The sequence below is a fragment of the Heloderma suspectum genome, chromosome 1 (genome assembly GCF_057233095.1).
Source record: "Heloderma suspectum isolate Gila_16-S chromosome 1, 16-S_ref, whole genome shotgun sequence".
Lineage (NCBI taxonomy): Eukaryota > Metazoa > Chordata > Lepidosauria > Squamata > Helodermatidae > Heloderma > Heloderma suspectum.
In genome coordinates this window covers 81423434-81444562 of record NC_139458.1, presented here as the reverse complement: position 1 = coordinate 81444562, position 21129 = coordinate 81423434, and the positions used below count along the sequence as shown (strand labels likewise).

At 43.6% G+C, this 21129-nt stretch overlaps 1 protein-coding gene across 4 annotated transcripts in view; it reads left to right on the top strand.

The window, feature by feature from the left end:
- DDB2 (damage specific DNA binding protein 2) overlaps positions 1-21129 on the top strand; it is a 52027-nt gene that overhangs the window by 21042 nt on the left and 9856 nt on the right. For all 4 annotated transcript variants that reach the window (XM_084849849.1, XM_084849840.1, XM_084849857.1 and 1 more), the window contains 4 exons: positions 12966-13096; positions 15378-15569; positions 16897-17042; positions 20828-20927. In XM_084849849.1, the coding sequence (XP_084705975.1) occupies positions 12966-13096; positions 15378-15569; positions 16897-17042; positions 20828-20927 (569 nt within the window). The remainder of the gene's footprint in view (positions 1-12965; positions 13097-15377; positions 15570-16896; positions 17043-20827; positions 20928-21129) is intronic.

The window sequence follows — 21129 nt, the reverse complement described above, 5'->3', positions numbered from 1 at the left end:
CCACCCCTTTGGCCCTTTCAGTAGTACCCACACACGGTTTTACATGTAAATGGGGATGACCTATATTTAAAGAGGTGGGAATGCTGCTATTATATGTAGTTGGGCCATAACCAGCTGCACAATGGCTTTTGATTGTTAGCAATAGAAGCCTTCTCTCTGGAAGAATCTTATGTTTAAGAGTTTCATATGATCTGCTTCTTCCTTATCTGTCTTTAAGAGATTTTGAGATGTTGTATCCCATTGCTTTAGGGCGTGATTAGACATGTCATGGATAGAGCTAAATAGACCTTGTGTTGGTATATATATATATATCTGGTAATTAAATGCAAAGTGTAGAACTAATGTTAAAACAAACAAGCAAACTCCAAGTTGAATTGCTCAGCAAAATTCTCCCTGGACAACAGTGTTTTTAGGCTTTTCCATGAAGTGTCAGCAGGTTTGTTTGTTGAAAACAGTCTGCCAGCAATTTTGTGCATTTTATATAATCTACCCAACAAACCTGGAATATTCTGTTTCAGCAGGAACTTCAGAGGGAGTGGCTGGGATGTATGTTTTCATGCTTTTGGAATTCTCTGTAACATCCCCCCCCCCCCCAAGCTGATCTCTGCTTTGTCACTGCTGCTTGAATACTGTACTTAAGAAAGATTTTCTCCCATTCTCTTACTTTTATCTGTGTCTGAGGGTGTTTCCAGACACAAAGGGCTAAGTCACTGTTCTTCTGCTGTAGGCTACAAGCGGAATAGTTTTTGACTTTCCACACACTTGAGCATGTTGCAGTGGTTTTTCTGTCTCCTGTGTTCCATTCACACTAGTGGAAGTGACATAGCCATGCAGGTGGGGAAAGGGAAGGTCCAATTCACCAGAACAGCAAATCTAACTAACTCCTGCTATACTGCTTTTTTATTTCAGTGATATTAATCTCTTCCATATGTGTGTGTTTCTTGTGCTAATTCCCTTTGGGAGAAATTAGGTGCGGGGGAGGAGCAGCGTGCTCTAAGGAGAGGCTGGAATTCAGAGGGGCGGCTGGTATATGAAGGAGGCAGCAAAGTGAAGGTTGATCTGGCAGTAGCATGAGGCTGCGCCTTCAAGGGGGAAGCAGCAGCTCCAGCTCAGCTGCCATTGGGGCTGAAAAGTCCACACCATTCTTCCCAGCCTAGCTTTCTGATGCAAGAGAAGGTTGGATATCCTCTGTGAGGAAGGAGAATTTTAAAACACACACAGCTGCTCCTTCCCTCAGTAGCACCTTAGAGTCATTGAAAAGTAATAGCGAATGGGACATTGCAGAATGCATCAGCAAACAGAACATGGTGGGGCATCACCAACCATGCTTCATTTGCACCTTTTCTTGTCTGCAACTCGGGAGATTGCACTTCTGTTCCGTTCCTTTAAAAAATGTTGGACTTTTTCTGTTCTGAGAAAAGGCAGAAGAACAACAGATCTAATGTGTGTTTCTCCTCTCCCGCTGCCCCTCCTCACAAGAAGTAAGTAAACAAAGTGTGGCAATCTTCTGCCTGGAAGCACCCCGAAGTTCCAATATAGTTTCTCTGAGTGTTCATCTGTGTCAATTTGTGATGTGTTGGTGGGCCCAAAACACTCCCTCAAAAAATACATTTTTTCAAGCCTTTTTTCAGTCATTGTTTCCTGTTTCTGCTGCTGCTTTGGCACCATATTTTTCTGGTTGGATAGGTCTTTTTTTCCCTCCTTCCTAGAGCGATCTCAGCCAATAAGGAAAAACATATTACTTATTTAAAATTATTTTTTGGCTGCCTTTAAGGGTGGGGCCCTCCGAAGGCAGCATACAAGATAAAAACAATACAAGACTATGCAAAATACAATAGACAGCAAATAAATTATTCAATAAAAATGCTATAAAAACAAACAACACCAATAAAAACCTACAGCCCACAGATTATGGAAATGCCAGTGAAAACAGGTGGTTAGAATCACAGAATCATAGAATAGTAGGGTTGGAAGGGGCCTACAAGGCCATCAAGTCCAACCCCCTGCTCAATGCAGGAATCCAAGTTAGAGCATCCCTGACAGGTGGCTGTCCAGCCTCGTCTTGAACACCTCCAGTGTGGGAGAGCCCACCACCTCCCTAGGGAATTGGTTCCATTGTTGTATTGCTCTAACAGTCAGGAATTTTTCCTGATGTTCAGCCAGAATCTGGCTTCCTGTAACTTGAGCCCATGATTCCGTGTCCTGCACACTGGGCCAATCAAGAAGAGATCCTGGCATTCCTCTCTGTGAAAACCTTTCCAGTACTTGAAGAGTGCTATCATATCTCCCCTCAGTCTTCTCTTCTCAAAGCTAAACATGCCCAGTTCTTTCAGGCTTTCTTCATAGGGCTTTGTTTCCAGTCCCCTGATCATCTTTGTTGCCCTCCTCTGAACCCTCTCCAGTTTGTCTGCATCCTTCTTCAAGTGTGGTGCCCAGAACTGGACACAGTACTCCAGATGAGGCCTAACCAGTGCTGAGTAGAGGGGAACTAGTACTTCCCGGGATTTGGAATCTATGCTTCTATTAATGCAGCCCAAAAGAGCATTGGCCTTTTTTGCAGCCACATCACATTGTTGGCTCATATTCAGCTTGTGATCGACAACAATTCCAAGATCCTTCTCGCTTGTAGTGTTTTTGAGCCATGTATCCCCCATCTTGTAACTGTGCATTTGGTTTCTTTTTCCTAGGTGCAGAACTTGGCATTTACCCCTATTAAATGTCATTCTGTTGTTTTCTGCCCAGCGCTCCAGTCTATCCAGATCACTTTGAATTTTGTTTCTGTCTTCCAAAGTATTAGCTATCCCACCAAATGTTGTGTCATCTGCAAATTTGATCAGCATTCCCTGCACCTCCTCCTCCAAGTCATTAATAAAAATGTTGAAGAGCACTGGGCCCAGGACTAAGCCCTGCGGTACCCCACTCGTTACCTCTCCCCAGTTTGAGAAGGTCCCATTGATAAGCACTCTTTGAGTCCAATTCTGTAGCCAACTGTGGATCCACCAGATAGTTGTTTCATCTAGCCCACTTTGAGCTAGTTTGCTCATCAGGATATCATGGGGCAGTTTGTTGAAAGCTTTGCTGAAGTCAAGGTATATGATGTCTACAGCATTCCCACGGTCCACAAGGGAGGTTACTTGATCAAAAAATGAGATCAGATTCATCTGGCAGGACTTGTTTTTGACAAATCCATGTTGGCTTCAAGTAATCACTGCATTGTTTTCAAGGTGCTTCCAGATGGATTGCTTTATCATCTGCTCCAGAATTTTCCCAGGGATTGATGTGAGACTGACTGGTCTGTAGTTCCCAGGTTCCTCCTTTTTACCCTTTTTGAAGACAGGGACAACATTAGCCCTCCTCCAGTCATCTGGCACTTCCCCCGTCCTCTATGATTTCTCAAAGAGAATAGACAGCAGTTCTGAGAGTTCTTCTGCCAGTTCCTTTATTACTCTAGGATGCAATTCATCTGGCCCTGGAGATTTGAACTCATTCAAAGTGATTAGGTGTTCCTCGACTATATGCCTATCAATCTCAAGCTGCAATCCTGCCCCTTCAGCCTGTACTTCGCCTTTGCCAGGGGGGTCATAGACTCTCTTTTGGGAGAAGACTGAGCCAAAGTAGGAATTGAGCACCTCTGCCTTTTCTTTGTCATCTGTTATCATTGTGCCATCCTTATTTAATAGCTGAACCACCATTTCTTTCCTCTGTCTTTTACTATGCACGTGTATGAAGAAAGCCTTTTTGTTGCTTTTAGCATCCCCCGCTAACCTCAGCTCGTTCTCAGCTTTAGCCTTCCTGACGCCATCCCTGCAATTCTGTGCCACCTGCCTGTACTCTTCCTTTGTTGTTTGGCCGTCTTTCCACTTCCTATATATGTCCTTTTTTGTTTTCAGGTCATCTCCAAGCTCTTTGTGAAGCCACATTGGCTTCTTCTGTTGTCTTCCACCTTTTCTTCTTGTTGGAATTGTTTGTAATTGTGCCTTGAGAATTTCCTTTTTTAAAAGCTCCCGCCCATCTTGGACTCCTTTTCTCGTTAGTGTTGCTTGCCATGGGACCTTACTGATCATTGTTCTGAGTTTATTAAAATCAGCTTTCCTAAAATCCAGGGTACGCGTTTGACTACACTCGGCTTTTGCTTCCCTTAGAACCAAGAACTAATATGGTCGCTTTCCCCCAGAGTTCCTGTAACTGCTACTTGATCCACTAAGTCATCTCTGTTGGTTAGGATCAAGTCAAGGATAGCCAATCCTCTAGTTCCTTCCTCTACTTTCTGTAGGAGGAAGTTATCCGCCACACAAGTCAGGAATTTCCTGGAGGGGCCATGTTTTGCAGAATTTGTCTCCCAACAAATATCGGGGAAATTGAATTCCCCCATTACTACTACGTCATGCTTCCTTGAAACATTGGCTATTTGCTTTTCAAAAGTTTCATCCTCGTCTTCTCCTTGATTGGGTGGCCGGTAGTAGACTCCGACGACCAGGTTCCTTTTATTCTTTGCTCCATTTATTTTGATCCAGATGCTCTCGATGGGGCTACCAAGCTCATCCTTCTGTATTTCTGTGCAGAGATATGTATTTTTCACATACAGCGCAACCCCACCTCCCTTTCTGTTCCTCCTGTTCTTTTTGAACAAGTTATATCCTTCAGTTGCTGTATTCCAGTCATGAGAGTCATCCCACCAAGTCTCCGTTATACCTATCAAGTTATAATTTCCCTCCTGTATTAAGAGTTGAAGTTCGTTCTGTTTGTTTCCCATACTCTGGGCATTAGTATATAGACATCAAAGACCATGTGCTTCATAGTCTGGCTTTCTTCCTACATGTGTCTGAAGACTATTATTGGGTGCTATTAGAGCTGTTCTCTCGGTTACAGTGCATGTGCCTACGTCCATTGTTACCTCCAACATTACATCTCCCTTCCCCATAGGATTCAGTTTAAAGCCCTCCTGATGAAGTTCCTCATGCTGTGGCCAAACGCATACTTCCCATCCTTTGTGAGGTGCAACGTGTCCCTAGCCAACAGCCCATCTTCCAGGAAGTATAGCCCGTGGTCCCAGAATCCAAATCTCTCTCGTCAGCACCACCTTCGTAGCCAGTCATTCACTTGGATTATTTTTCGTTCCCTTTCTATCCCTCTTCTAACTACTGGAAGGATGGATGAGAAAACTATCTGGGCCCCAAAGTTCTTGAGTTTCTTCCCAAAGCTTCAAAGTCTGACGTGATTTCTTTGTAGCTCCGCTTGGCGGTATCATTTGTTCCCACATGGATGAGAAGAAAGGGATACCTGTCAGTGGGCTTTATGAGTGCAGGCAACCTTTCAGTCATGTCTCTAATCCGTCCTCCCGGGAGACAACATACTTGGCGAGTCCACGGGCCTTCGCGACATACTTGGGTCTCGATCCCATACAGCAAGGAGTCTCCCACTACAGCCACTCTTCTCTTCTTCTTGTTATAGGCCTGGGTTTCATCGCCTCTGTTTGACTGACCTTCAGCCTCTTGCTCACTCTCATGTAGGTTCCCCTGTGATTCTTCCTCTGCAGGCTGTCCTCCAGTATCATCCGGTAGTACCTGGAATCGGTTCCACAGCTCCACTGCTTCCACTGGTGCAGAGTGGCGTCTAGTTCTTCTTCTCCTAACTGTCACCCTTTTCCACGGAGTATCCTCTACTCCATTTTTCTTCACCTCAGCATTTCCCACTTCTGCCTCATCTTGCTGTTGCTCTTCAAGCTTGTGGTCTTCCCTTTGCTGCTGTAGTTCCCCCATTCTGTCCAAGAACGCTTTGTCTTCTCTTATTCCCCGGAGGGTCAACAGTCGCCGCTCCAGTCCACTTACTTTTTCTTCTAGCAGCGTGATCAACTTGCACTTGTTGCAGGTGTAGGCCATGTTGTTCTCAGGTAAGAAAACAAACATTGCACACACCTTGCAGGTCACCACCACTGGAGAGTCTTGTCCTTCCATAGCCTCTTTTCCCTTTTTGTGTCTAGCTCTGTGATTGTTCTAGACTAGCCTGTGCCTGCTCCTCTACTCAGTAGAGATTAAAAGCAGAGTCCCAGGCTTTACAAGTAGCTGAGGGAAAAAGGGAAGCGAAAAGCAAGGGAGAAAGGGGAAGATATATCCAACTGAATGCAGAGTTCCAGAGAATAGCAAGGAGAGACAAGAAGGCCTTCTTAAATGAACAATGCAAAGAAATGGAGGAAAACAACAGAATGAGGAAGATTAGACATCTCTTCAAGAAAATCGGTGATCTCAAGGGAATGTTTTGTGCAAAGACGGGCATGATAAAGGACAAAGAAGGCAGGGACCTAACAGAAGCAGATGAGATTAAGAAGAGGTGGCAAGAATACACAGAAGAACTATACAGGAAAGATCTGAATGTCCCTGATAGCCATGATAGTGTGGTCACTGAACTTGAGCTGGACATCCTCAAGAGTGAAGTCAAGTGGGCCTTAGGAAGCATTAGTAACAACAAAGCTAGCGGAGATGACAGTATTCCAGCTGAGCTATTTCAAATCCTAAAAGATGATGCTGTTAAAGTGCTGCACTCAATATGCCAACAAATTTGGAACACTCAACAGTGGCCGCAAGACTGGAAAAGGTCAGGTTGCATTCCAGTTCCAAAGAAGGGCAATGCCAAAGAGTGTTCAAACTACCATCCAATTGTGCTCATTTCACATGCCAGCAAGGTGATGCTCAAAATCCTACAAGCTAGGCTTCAGCAGTATGCGAACCGAGAACTACCGGAAGTACAAGCTGGGTTTCGAAGAGGCAGAGGAACTAGAGATCACATCGCCAACATTCGCTGGATCATGGAGAAAGCAAGAGAATTCCAGAAAAACGTCTATTTCTGCTTCATTGACTACGGATCACAACAAACTGTGGCAAATTCTTAAAGTGATGGGAGTACCAGACCACCTTACCTGTCTCCTGAGAAACCTGTATGAGGGTCAAGAAGCAACAGTAAGAACCAGACATGGAACAACCAATTGGTTCAAAATTGGGAAAGGCTGCATATTGTCGCCCTGCTTATTTAACTTATATGCAGAGTACATCATGAGAAATGCCGGGTTGGATGAATCACGGGTCGGAATTAAGACTGCTGGGAGAATTATCAACAACCTCCGATATGCAGACGATACCATCCTAATGGCAGAAAGCGAAGAGGATCTAAAGAGCCTCTTGTTGAGGATGAAAGAGGAGAGTGCAAAAGCTGGTTTGAAACTCAACATTAAAAAAACGAAGATCATGGCATCTGGCCCCATCACTTCCTGGCATATGGAAGGGGAAGAAATGGAAGCAGTGACAGATTTTATTTTCTTGGGCTCCAAGATCACTGCAGACGGTGACTGTAGCCATGAAATTAAAAGACGCTTGCTCCTAGGGAGGAAAGCTATGGCAAACCTAGACAGCATAGTAAGAAGCAGAGACATCACCTTGCCGACAAAGGTCCATCTAATCAAAGCTATGGCTTTCCCAGTAGTAATGTATGGCTGTGAGAGCTGGACTATAAGGAAGGCTGAGCGCTGAAGAATTGATGCTTTCAAACTGTGGTGCTGGAGAAGACTGTTACGAGTCCCCTGACTGCAAGGAGGTCAAATCAGTCCATCCTAAAGGAAATCAACCCTGAGTGCTCATTGGAAGGACAGATACTGAAGCTGAAGCTCAAATATTTTGGCCACCTAATGCGAAGAGAAAAGTCAGTGGAAAAGACCCTGATGCTGGGAAAGACTGAAGGCAAAAGGAGAAGGGGACGGCAGAGGATGAGATGGCTAGATAGCATCACTGATGCAATGAATATGAACTTGAGCACGCTCTGGGAGAGAGCGCAGGACAGGAGGGCCTGGCGTGCTACGGTCCATGGGGTCACGGAGAGTCGGACACAACTGAACAAGTGGTGTGGAAGTGTGTGTTACAAGACAAATAAATGAAAAAAGTTAGTTAAAAAATGAAAAAAAATAAAGAAAAAAAATGAAAAAAATGTTAGGGGCCTCCTCCTTGCCCTCCCCTGCTGAACTCCCCTGGCCAACTCGTGTTTGCTCCCCCTGGTCGCTCGCTCTGGTCACTCGCTCTCTGGGAGCTTGCTTGCTTCTGTAGTCCCTGGACCGGTTGGAGCAGCTTGCTCTGCTCTGCTCTGCTCTGCTCAGCTGGGAGGCGGGAAACTGACTGAAGCTTCCCGCCCACTCAGCTGCTGGGAGTACTCAAGCCACAAACCCCCAATTCAGTTGTAGCTCTCAGAAGCCCCTGGTGAGCTCACAGCCACTCAGAAGAATAAAGGGCAGCCCCCTGGGCTTCCTGCAGCCCACTTACCTCTTAGCCTCTGTCTCCTTTATCTCCTTTGTCTCTTCTACCACTGCAACTCCTCTGGCCAACTCCTATTTGGTCCCCCTGTTCGCTCGCTCTCTGGGAGCTTGCTTGCTTCTGTAGTCCCTGGAGCAGCTTGCTCTGCTCTGCTCTGCTCAGCTGGGAGGCGGGAAACAGACTGAAGCTTCCCGCCCACTCAGCTGCTGGGAGTACTCAGGCCACACACCCCCAATTCAGTTGGAGCTCTCAGAAGCCCCTGGTGAGCTCACAGCCACTCAGAAGGATAAAGCGCAGCTCCCTGGGCTTCCTGCAGCCCACTTACCTCTTAGCCTCTGTCTCCTTTGTCTCTTCCACCACTGCAACTCCTCTGGCCAACTCCTGTTTGCTCCTCCTGTTCGCTCGCTCTGGTCACTTGCTCTCTGGGAGCTTGCTTGCTTCTGTAGTCCCTGGACCAGCTGGAGCAGCTTGCTCTGCTCTGCTCAGCTGGGAGGCGGGAAACTGACTGAAGCTTCCCGCCCACTCAGCTGCTGGGAGTACTCAGGCCACACACCCCCAATTCAGTTGGAGCTCTCAGAAGCCCCTGGTGAGCTCACAGCCACTCAGAAGGATAAAGCGCAGCTCCCTGGGCTTCCTGCAGCCCACTTACCTCTTAGCCTCTGTCTCCTTTGTCTCTTCCACCACTGCAACTCCTCTGGCCAACTCCTGTTTGCTCCCTCTGTTCGCTCACTCTGGTCGCTTGCTCTCTGGGAGCTTGCTTGCTTCTGTAATCCCTGGACCAGCTGGAGCAGCTTGCTCTGCTCTGCTCTGCTCTGCTCTGCTCTGCTCAGCTGGGAGGCGGGAAACAGACTCAAAGGTTCTTCAGAGCCTTCCTGAAAATCTGCAAAGAAGGGACCTAAAGAACCTCTGATGGAAGCCAATTCCAGAGGTGCAAAGCCACTACTAAGAAGGCCCTCTTCGTTGTAGTCAACAGCTGAACCACCCTTGGTGACGAGTAGGTAAGAAGGGCCTCTAATGATGACCTCAGAGTGCAAGCAGGCTGGTACAGAAGAAGGTGGTCCTTAAAGTAACTTGGGCCCAAACCATTTAAGGCTTGAAAGGTTAAAACCCCCACTTAAAATTGGGCTTGGAAATGTTCTGGCAGCCAATGCAACTGACACATGAGCTGATACAAGCAGACTGTCTAGCCCCATCAATGTCCAAGTAGCCACGTGCTACCAGCTGAAGTTTCTGAACCGTCTTTAAAGGCAGCCCATGTAGAGGTCATTAGAGAAGTCCAGCCTGGATGTCAGAAGAGCATGAATAACTGAGGTAAGTTCCTCCCTTCCCCGACAGGGCTGAAACTGGAGTTCCAGCCTAAGCTGGTAAAAAGTACTCCTGGCCACCGCAGGTACCTGGGCATCCCCAGTTAGCACCAAGTCCAGGAGCACTCCCAAACTGCACACTTGATCCTTCAGGGGGAGTACAACCCCATCTAAGACCAAACATATTCCTCTGTCCAGATTGGTTGGTTTCCCTACCCACAGTACCTCTGTGTTGTCTTGATTAAGTCTCAGCTTGTTTGCTGTCGTTCATCACTAAACCGCCTCCAGACACAGGTTCTGGCAATCAACAGCCTCCCTAGGATCATTAGATGGAAATGCGAGGTAGAATGAAGTGTAATCTGCATATTGATGGCACTTCAGCCCAAAGTTACAGATGAATTCCCCAAGCGGTTTCATGTAGATGTTAAGAAGCATAGGGGATAAGATGGAACCTTTCAGCACCCCACGGGCCAATGGCCATGAAGTGGAGCAGAAGTCCCCCAACCCTACCTTCTGATGCTGTTCAATTGAAAAGGATCTGAGCCACCGTAATACCATGTGTCTGCCCAACCCAGATAGACGATCCAAAAGGATACCATGGTTGATGGTATCAAAAGCTACTGAGAGGTCCAGGAGAGCCAACAGGGTCATGTACACTCCTTCATTCCCTGGCAGAAGTCCTCTTCTAGGGCGACCAAGACTGTTTCCAGCCCAAAGCCAGTCCTGAACCAAGATAGGAATGGATCCAAATAATCAGCATCATTGAGCATAGTGAAGATGTTGTCACAACAAAAGTGGAGATTCATCTGATCTGTCTAAAATTATCCATAGACCACTTTTAAGGGTGGAATCTTCTCACTGGTTTTAGGATGTGCACTGGGTTGAGTATCTAGCTTTTCTAATATAAGAATAGACATATTTTTCTTTACTTCCTCTCTCTTGTCTTACAAGGAACCTGCATGTTCCGATTACAGAGGCTGATCTGAATAACTGATGGTTTTTCCATTGTCAAAATGAGAGCAGGTTTGATGTAACCTGAGATCTCTTGGTGAACATAACTTTGTACAACACCTCTTCCTTTCTATTGTTAAACAGGCAAATAGGGTTTTATCATCCTGCCTAGTAGCATTGTTTTCTCACTGCCCCTGGTTTGTATATCATCCAGCCTGATGAAGTGTTTGAAGAACTTGAATGCTTCGGATCTACTCTGTATCTACAGTGTAGTGAGAGTTGGATTACTGCAATGCGTTGTACAGAGTGGCCCAAAATTAGGTATACAGTATAGTTTATTTGCATTTTATTACATTGTTTATTACATTTACATTTGTTTAACACTGTTTAATCTCATAAGTGCTCAATGTATTCCATCAACGTTGCAATATTCCTTGAACGTGTCCAGAAAACTGTGACACACAGTACGACACAAATTCCGGTCTGCATCAATGTCCATAAATGCTTCCGAGAGGAACTCTTTTAATTTGTCCACTGTCCGGGGATTCCTCTCAAAAACCTTATTCTTTACTACGCCCCCCAAAAAGAAGTCCATTGCTGTTAAGTCAGGTGAACGTGGCGGCCATTCAGTGCTGCCACGTTGTCTGATCCAATGTTGTGGGAAGGTGTTGTCAAGATAGTCCCTTACTGCAAAAGCATAATGAGGAGGTGCCCCATCTTGTTAGAAGAGCAGTTCGGCGAAGTTAGCCCTGGTTCTGAGTTGTGGCACTACCACGTCGCGTAACATGTTTAGGTAATTGTTACTATTCACAGTTGTATCGAAGAAAACCGGTCCTACAACACCTTCACTGGACAGTGCACCCCACACTGTGACACCTGGCTGGTTCAGTTGAGATGTGATAGTCAAATGAGGATTTTCATCTGCCCAGTACACACAGTTATGCCTGTTCACATGGCCTGACAACTTGAAAGAAGCCTCATCTGACCAGATGATCTTTTCAAGAAGGTCTGGTTCTTTAGAGATACAAAAAACTCACACATTCTCTCCCCCTCCCATCAACATTCTAAACAACTGTATACCTACTTTTGGGCCACCTGGTATGTGAAGCTGCCCTTGAAAACAGTCCAAAAACAGCAGCTAGCACAAAATATGGCAGCTAGGGTATTGACTGGAACTGGTCATTATGACCCTATTACACCAGCATTATACCATCTTGACTGGCTCCCAGCTCATTTCCAGGCCCAATTCAAGGTGTTGGTGTTAAACTATGAATGTCTTCACGGTTTAGAACCACCTTTTTCCTTACGTATTTGCTCATGCTCTGATATCATCATCTGGTGCCTTGCTCTGAGTTCCCCCACATACTGAAATTCAGAGGGTGGCTACTCGTGCACAAGCCTTTTCTGTGGTGGCCCCCAAATTGTAGATTGCCTTCCTTAGAAAGGTCCACCTGACACCTACTTTGTTGACTTTTGGGCACTTTTTAATTCTCCCAGGCATTTTAAAAAACTTCTGCTTGTTTTATTTTCTGCTGCTTGTTTTATATGCAATGATATGTTTAAAGTTTTGTTTTAAAATCATCCTTTTCCATGTTTTAGCTGCTTTGACATTTATTTCTCCTTTTAAAATTATTTTAAATTATTGTTGTGGCTGCTTTTAAATTCTTTTGCAGTGCAATCCCACATCGTCTTAGGTAAGCATGTATAGGATTGTAACCTTAGTGTGTTTTATCTTTGGTTTTATTGTATTTGTTTTTATTATGTATATCACCCTGAGAGCTTCAGCTGTGATTAATAAATTGAATAAATAATGTTTCGAAGCAGGAGCTAAGCAGTGCAGACATGGTCAGAGTTAAGAAGAATGTTGATCAGAAGTTACTGAGTGATTTGCCATAGTTTGGCAAAGGTTTCTGACTCCCTTTCCCCCTCAACCAATACTGCATATATCTGATTGGTTGGCTAAGTGGGGTTTTGGAATTGCCCTGTTTAATCTTTTCGTTTGGGTGTTGGCATTCTTTTAAAAATAATAATAATTCTCTGCAATTGCTGGCCTTATTATAGTTTCTTATCTCTCATTCTCAATTACCTGTAATATCTTTCTATTAATTAGTTGCCTTTCACCAGGTCTTTTAGAATTCTGCTGGCCCGTGTCTTGTGTTAGCAACAATTATCTTTAGTAACTCAGAGGTAGATTGGTTCTTGTGTATGTATGATATGTAGTGGGTAAATTTCTCCTCCCAAGCCAGCATTTATCTTCTAGCTTCACCCTTCTCTGCAGCCATCATTTTGCACCTGGCTCCAGTTGGTGGTCCTTGGGGTTCTAGTAAAAAAACAAATTAGTTTCTGAAAGCCTGAAGTCTGCCCATCTTATGTGCGCATATAACGAGCTAGTAAGTTCACTTTTGTTGTTGCCTCGCAGGGCAAGCTTTCTGTGGCTCTGTGATCCAAAACACAGGAGTTTTTGTCCATCAGAGGGAGATGCAAAAGAACATTGTCCATTATGTTTATCAGAACATGCTGGGTGGTACTATTGGGACACAGCTAAGAAAGGTGAGTGTTTCTCCCTACAGTTTCCATTCATAGCTAACACAAACCAAACAAATCAATGGACCCAAGAAGTGGTATATTATACAAAGGAGCAGAATTATGCACACAAAAATGAAAGTATAAACCTTTTACTTCAAATGTATATGTAGTATATATAGACCCCCAGACTCACATATACGTATCGTATGTCAGGCACACAGCAGTGCTTAAAAGGACAGAAATATCAAACTAAGGGGTATTGTGACACACTGTACACATTGTTTCTCAGTGTAACCAATATAATGGGAACATATACCTAGAATCAATTTGTAGTATGCACACACCCATGTGATCCAACTCATGTGTGCAGCAATGCCATTAGGGACACAAGGTCTCTATTTAACAATGTACAAAATGATTCTCAAGAATCCATTAGGATGTAGTACCAACCATACACAAAGTAAATTCAAGGTGTGTCTGTGCAACAATAATAAACAATAGTAGGTTGTCTTAAACTACACATAATATGATAAACATTATAGTATGTAGCAAAACCCTGGAATCTAATTTTGTTTCTGTACTTCAGAATAACAAATCCATTGTTTAATTTTCTTTATCTGCTGTAACTGGCACCCAGACTTATTCTTCTGAGTTACTATGCTCCGAAAGCTTGAAAAATACTGAGGTGCTTCAATGAAACTATTTTCCACAACATATGCCAAGTCAGGGGAATAATATTCCTGTTATCCACAAATGTTCCAGGTCAACCCTTGCACCCAACCTGAGAAAACAAATGAGCATGAGCATGTAGGAGGCAATCTGTGGCTTGCAGATTACCTCCTTTCATTTTTGTGTGCATAATGTTGCTCCTTTGAATAACATACTACTTCTTGGGTCTTTTGATTTATTTGGTTTGTGTCCTATATTGAGGGACCCCTTCCTTCTGCTTCATATATTCCATTCGTATCTAAAACATGCTTGTCGGATCACATATGGCATAGAAGAGGGGGGGGAGGTTATTTTATTACTGATAGTTTGACCAAATGCTTATGTTCCCTCATTCATAGTATGCATAATGCAGTGACTTGCAGATTTTTCCTTTTTTGTCCGTTTGGCAATATGACTGTCTATGAAATGTTAATTTGCTCTACCACATCTATTGTAAGCCTTTGAGGGCGCAATCCTATGGGGATAGTCAGTTGCCTCTGAATTCAGAGGTAACTGACTATCCAATGCAGGGTGGGTGGAGTGCAGAGGGGATCCTCTCCTCCACGCTCTAGCTGCCCTGAATTTGTAGCTAGATGGCTAATTTCATCTGTCTAGCCAGGGCACCTAGGAGCGGTTGGCGGGGAGGCCAGATGGCGCATAGGAAGCGTTGTAACAGCACTTCCGCCATCCCCGCCCCCAGGAACATCCCCTTTTCAGCCACCCTGCACTGCTCTAATGGGCATGGAGACAGGGACAAACCGCGCTGCCTACAAGGCAGGTTTCTGGAAACTGACCTCGGAGCGCTGGCTCTGAGCTCGGTTCCCAGAAAACAAAAAATCCTATGGCCATCTAGACGCTGTCTAGCAGCCATAGGATTGCGCCCTAATTCTGGTTTTGCATAGTATGATTTCTTTGCACTCTTGCCCCTTTTGGCTCTTGCATATTCCACATCACGAATCAGTGTGTATTGTCACTTTATTTATTTATTTATTGAATTTATTAATCGCCCATCTGGCTGGTCACCCAGCCACTCTGGGCGATGTACAGCGTATAATAAAACAGTTTAAAACAATAAAATTCTACAATAAAAACGTTTTCTAAAATACCCTAACCCACCCCAAATGCCTGCCTGGACAACCATGTTTTTAATGCACGGCGGAAGCTCATTAAAGCTTATTACAACATTATTCATCTTCCTACTATATTTCTCATGCCTTTTCCTTGTCATGGTAACGTTACTGTTTCCTCACACCCTCCAAAACTGGTATTTTCTTTAAAAAACAACAACGAGAGCAGCCTATACCTTTTACTCTGCTAGGAGAAAAGCAACTCTGAGAGACCATTTTGAGTGGAAAACGATTAAAAGGAAAGGGTTAAACAGCTCCTCCCCCTCTTCTTCTGCTGAAACTTGCAGCATCCAGAGGCTGCTTTTTGTTGAAAAAGAAAATGTCAGAGAAAAGTTACACATGGATGCACGTAACATATTTTGGCCCAAAGTTAATCCTGTTAGCTATGCATATGGGTGGAGGAGTAGCACAGGCTGTATGTATGTGAATTACAGGGTTTGGATCCCAGCCTCTCATTGTCTTTGCAACAGTGTCTCCAGGTGCCCTTTGTACGTTCTCTCTACTCGTACCGCCTGTTCCGAACAGCAAGTCCCTTTGATAGGAGAATTACATGCTTGGAATGGCATCCAACGCACCCGAGCACAGTTGCTGTGGGCTCCAAAGGTGGAGACATTATCCTCTGGGACTATGAAGTGCTTAATAAAACCTGCTTCATAAAAGGGGTAAGTCATTATGAGGACCAAATGTAGTATCCTCACATGCTATGTTTTAGATCAGTGTGTGATGCCCAACACTAGATTAATGTTCAGGGCAACGGGTTAGAATTGCACTTGAGGAGTCTGTGTTGTAGTTTCCCTACTTTCTACGCAATGGGCAGAATTAGCTAGAGAGGGGTGTCACTGAGTTGGCTAATCATTATTCTAAAATGGAACATCTGTAAGAAAAGGACATGGAGAAGCTTATATCTGTTTTTGGCATTAACTGCTTACTTCACCTTCATGCGTTGTCAAATGAGGAAGCATTTTACTGAGTGGAAGGGAGGAAATCCCTGGAAATAAAGTGATATTTTTCATTGGCCTTGTGACTGCTCCATTGATAAAAGCATCTTGGCAAATTATACTTGTGTTCCTCTGTGAAGTTCTTAATTTCTAGAATGTTGAACAGACAAAATAATGAAAAGGAAGAGAATAGTTTCCTTGAAAATTCCTAGCTGCCTTTGAGGATATTGTGCCACCACTGTTTGGATTTGTATCTCTGTGTACTCAACCAAGAAATATTACTGTCTTAGACATGTGAACGAAAGACCCTCAAAAGCATAAGATTAATACTCCAGCATAAATGTGATTTTCATTTTCATGCTTATCAAACAAAAAAATAAGAAAATAGCAACAACAATTAAAATGGCATTTTCAGAGTTCCTGGCCTATTGTCTCTCTCACAGAACAGCCTTCCTGGCATTACCTTCATCTTCCATTTTATTCTCCAAATCCTCACAAGAAAGCAATCATTAACGTAGTTCCTAAATTGATTTTCCAACACCCTTTATATATTGTGTCCTTCCCTCAACTGGAACATTATTTGCCTCCAGCCTTTTCCTTTATCATCTTGATCTCCTTCCCAGCTCCCACCTCTGCATGTGCAAAGGAAAATGCATATAAAATATGTATAAAGTTCCATTAATATGCACCATAAAACAACTCAAACAACTCAATTCGCTCAGATGGTTACCAAAATGGTGTGTACCCTTAGGCAGTCCCATTTGATAGCTATTCACAGAGTGTAAATAGGGGGCTTGACAGTCCATATGATCATTGTCATCCTGACAAGAAGCTGCCCCAGTAGCACCAGGTTCTCTACAGAATCACTCTCCACCATAGCAGGCATTTAGCAGGAGTGGTATTGGCCAGGGGAGCTGGAACTCTCTTGTGAGGATATGTGCTTCAGCCTAGTTGCTGTAGTACTACTGGTATTGATGAGATAATAAGAGGGACTTTCCTCTTTCCTGATCTCTGAGTGGCTTTCTGTTTTATTCATCCCCATTCATTATAGATGGGAGCTGGAGGGGCCATCACAGGAATGAAGTTTAACCCTTTTAATCCTAGTGAGCTGTTCACATCATCACTTGCTGGAACTACTGCCCTGCAGGATTTTAATGGGAATACAATCCGAGTCTTCACCAGTACCGACGATTGGGCGTAAGATGCAATTCAGTTCTCTCCACCTTTGACTCCTTCTGGGATTAGAAGGCAGCACAAATACAGGAAATAGTGTAGAGGTTTTTTGGGTGGGGGGTTGCTGTCCCTCTCAGAACTTGGCTGATTTGCTATACCTGAATCACTATTTTTTGTTTTAATGTACTCCAGCTTTTATCCCCAATGGCTCTTAAGGACATTGGTGAAGAACAAGATGGAAAAACAACTTAAACTTTAAAACAATTTAGAAACGCAGTAACCAGGATTCACCTTGGAAAAGTCTGTCTAAATAAGACAATTCTTGTTCTGAAAAATTGCTAACACATTGGTGCAAGGGATATTGCAGATATATTTGCTTTCAAACTTGGCAGAGGTATTTGCTTTCAAACACATCAGACTGAAGAAGAGGGACCTGCAACAAAATGTTGTAGTATAAAGTCCTTCTGTTCAGTATTCCAGCCAGTCAGCCATGGCTTCTTCCAGAATACTCCATTCCATTCCTCCCCTGTTTTCTGTGCCCCACACCCTCAACTGACAGAAAGCATTCCATGCCCACTCGGCATATTCTGTCCTCATTGGGCTGTTCGTTTGCTTTTTGCTCCCTTAGGACTTTTTCTTTTTAAAAAATGTAGTTCAAAACATATGGAAGGCATCAGGTTGGGGAAGGTTGATTTAGACAGTCTCCTACCATTACAATAGTAAAGACTAGCAGCATATTTATATATCAGGTTAAGCTTTATAGCAACATTGAACTTTACAGTATACACAGGAATTATAATTCCATAATGCTGTAGATTGTCCTGCCGTAAGAGGCATGTCACGCATTCCAAAAGAGAAACTATTTAATAGGACTGCTTTTCAGTGTTCCACAAAATGTTAACTTTTTCCATTGGGGAAAAGCTGGAAAAAAAGTCCTGTGGCAAGGGGTGGGAATGGGAAAAGAACATGTTTTTCCAGGCCTTCACATCTCTAGGTGGGACATATGTTAGGGGACCCCATCTATGCATGTGACGAGGGAGCAGGAATTGTTTAGTGGAGTTCTAAATTTTGCTTTGAATTAGAAAATTTGAAAATAAAAAGCACATTCAGTTTAAGAATTTACAATTATACCGGGCACTAGGACCTTGAGAAAAAAAGGTTTGCAGCTGAAAGTGATGATGGTTGTTGATTAGATCTGTTGCATTCTATTTTCAGTGGCTTTGTAAAAATGGATTCTGAAGGCTAAGGCTTTGGTACAAAACGATTGTAGAGGTGGCAGCTATCTGCAGTAGCTGCAGCAACCTTGTTCAAATACCTTTGATTTCCTTGGGAACTTTATATTATGTTACTTTTTCTGATTTTGATATTAATACCAGTGTTGAAGAGTGTGTGAAGAAACTTCTGCCTGTGCTAAACTGAGTGTAAGAGAGGTTGTATGAGTGGTTTATTTTCCTCCCAGTTTGTGCCTCAGGAAACTGATACAGTAGTTTTCTGAGACATATATCAGAAGTAAAATAGACACATACTTGGCCTTCATGTAATATTACGCACCTCTTCAGATGCATGTACGTGTGTCAAGGAAAAAAATATAGTATGAAATACTCTCCAGTTTTTGTGTGAAGGGGTCATGTTTTGACTCAATAAAGAAAAGTTGGTATTTGTTGGAATAAGACTCATTTTCCTGTAGAATCTATACTATGCCATCCCCATTAGATACTTCTTCAAAAGCAACTGTATTGCCCATTGGAAAAGACCAGATACCATGGACTGGAGAGAACCTGTGAATGAAGACCTTTCTGAGAAGATGTTCAACAGTGCAAGTGCAGGGGGTTCCCTAGGTTTCAACATGGAAAGCTGCTTGTTTTGTTCTTGGTCTCTCAGACCTGGAGGCAGATCAAGGTGTGGTTGCCAGTTTCACATCCTGTAGTCCAATAAAGAGGAAGCTGTTACAGCTGGAAGGAACAGTGTGGGCAATAGGCTGGCTTTATCTTAAAGGCATGGAGTATTTTCATTTTCTTTAAATCATTGGGGATATTTATTGCTACTCTTGTCGTAAGATGGAGGATGTATGTCATGATGTGAGACCTTTTAATACTATATATGTTGTCCTCAGAATTATCATAGCCCTGCATAGTTCTTGTTTGTTCTAATGTTCTAAATGGGCACTAAAAGTTGCGAAGAGAGTGAGAGTAAGAAGTCAATACGAATGGTTCTGTAGGATAGGGCTGGTTAGACCAGTCCACCAGGACAGAAATTGGCTAGTATTTCTCTTTTTTAATTGTCAAGTGCTTTTCAATAGGATATTGGATAGTTTCCTAGCATTTGTTGAACTTGCTTCTGAAAAGAATTTGCATGTAAACTGCAGCTGGTACAGAACGCGGCGGCCCAGCCTATCTTAAGGAGCGCCTCCAGCAGCACCAGACAGGCCGCTTAACAAGATCACCCTCGGATGGCCTTCTCTCTGTCCCATCAGCCAGGACAGCTAGACTGGTGGGGACGAGGGAGAGGGCCTTTTCTGTGGTGGCCCCCACTCTGTGGAACTCCCTCCCTAGGGAACTCCGTCATGCCCCCTCTTTAATGAGCTTCCGTCGTGCATTAAAAACGTTGTTGTTCAGGCAGGCATTTGGGGTGGGTTAGGGTATTTTAGAAAATGTTTTTATTGTAGAATTTTATTGTTTTAAACTGTTTTTATTGTATGTTGTACATCGCCCAGAGTGGCTGGGTGACCAGCCAGATGGGCAATTAATAAATTTAATAAATAAATAAAATAAATAAATAAACATCTGAGCAGTTAACTAGCCAGCACAGAGCTAGTGGACTAGGGGCAGGGCTAATCATTATAGTATTAAAGCAGATAGATGAATTAATCTGCCATCTCCAAGCATTTAGCACATCTCTGCCAGGATGTGATGACAGCCTATTCCCATTCTTCCACGGTAACTTGAGTGTGTTCCTCTCCTGTTCCCATCTATGTTCCAGAATGTCCCAGGAGACTATCTGGGAGGCATGAAATTCCACCTATTTGAAGTGGAAAAACTTTATGTGGCATCAGGGAGTGGCAACATCTTGAGGGCCAAGCAGCGCATGTGATCTCCCATACCCCAGTCTGTGGCCATGAATTCTATGATGTTTGGTGAGGAGTAAGAAGGACAGGATCACTGTTCAGCTCAGAACTTTGCTTTAATTTTCTTGTGAATACACCAGGACAGACTCCTGAGATTTGCTGAGGCATATAGGAAGTAACAGATTTCTGGTTCAGAATCTAACCCAGTCTTCCCCAACCTGGTGCTCTCCAGATGTGTTGGACTACAACTCCCATAATTCCCAGTCAGCATGGGAGTTGTGGTCCAACATATCTGGAGGGCACCAGGTTGGGGAAGGCTAATCTAACTGATCAAGTCATGGGCCATTTGAATTTGTTTGCTGTTGTTCATTCTGGCAAATGAAGTGGTTCAGCATATTGTTTGCATGAGTGCTTGAGTGATGTGCAGGGGAAGAGAGTATTAAACCATTTTTTAAAACATGTGAATGTTTTAAGAATGGGCTTAGTCTTTGCAAATGTTGTCTCTAGGTGGCCTCTTGACTTGAACTATGATTCTTGCATATTGCCCTATTTATTACACTACTTGGTAAATAACCCCAAAGTGATTCCACATCAGAGGGCTCCTATGGCTCATTTCAGTTGTGATTCCATCACTTATGTAAATGCTGGGATGATGGCTTTTGCACTTTTTTGAGGGCCAGAGAACGCCTTCTTTATACTTGTTATAAGAAGTGACAGTTCTGAGTTTGTACTTCTTTCTTTTTAGCTTCTGGTACTGTAGTGTTGATGTATCTGCAACTTGCCGAACTGTGGTGACAGGTGATAACGTGGGCAACGTGGTCCTGCTTGGTACAGAGGGTAAAAAGGTTTGTATGCTCCTCATCTTAGCCTTACAGGCTGCTTTGATAAGGCACACCTAAATTGGATTTCAAATTTTTCACATCTGCATAATGATATTGCATTGACTGACATCACGTATGTTCTTAGATTACTCTTTTTGCATTCACAAGCCATTCATGTGGTGTTGCAGGGTGGAGGAGGTGCTTCTACTTGGTCCAGTCCTATCCT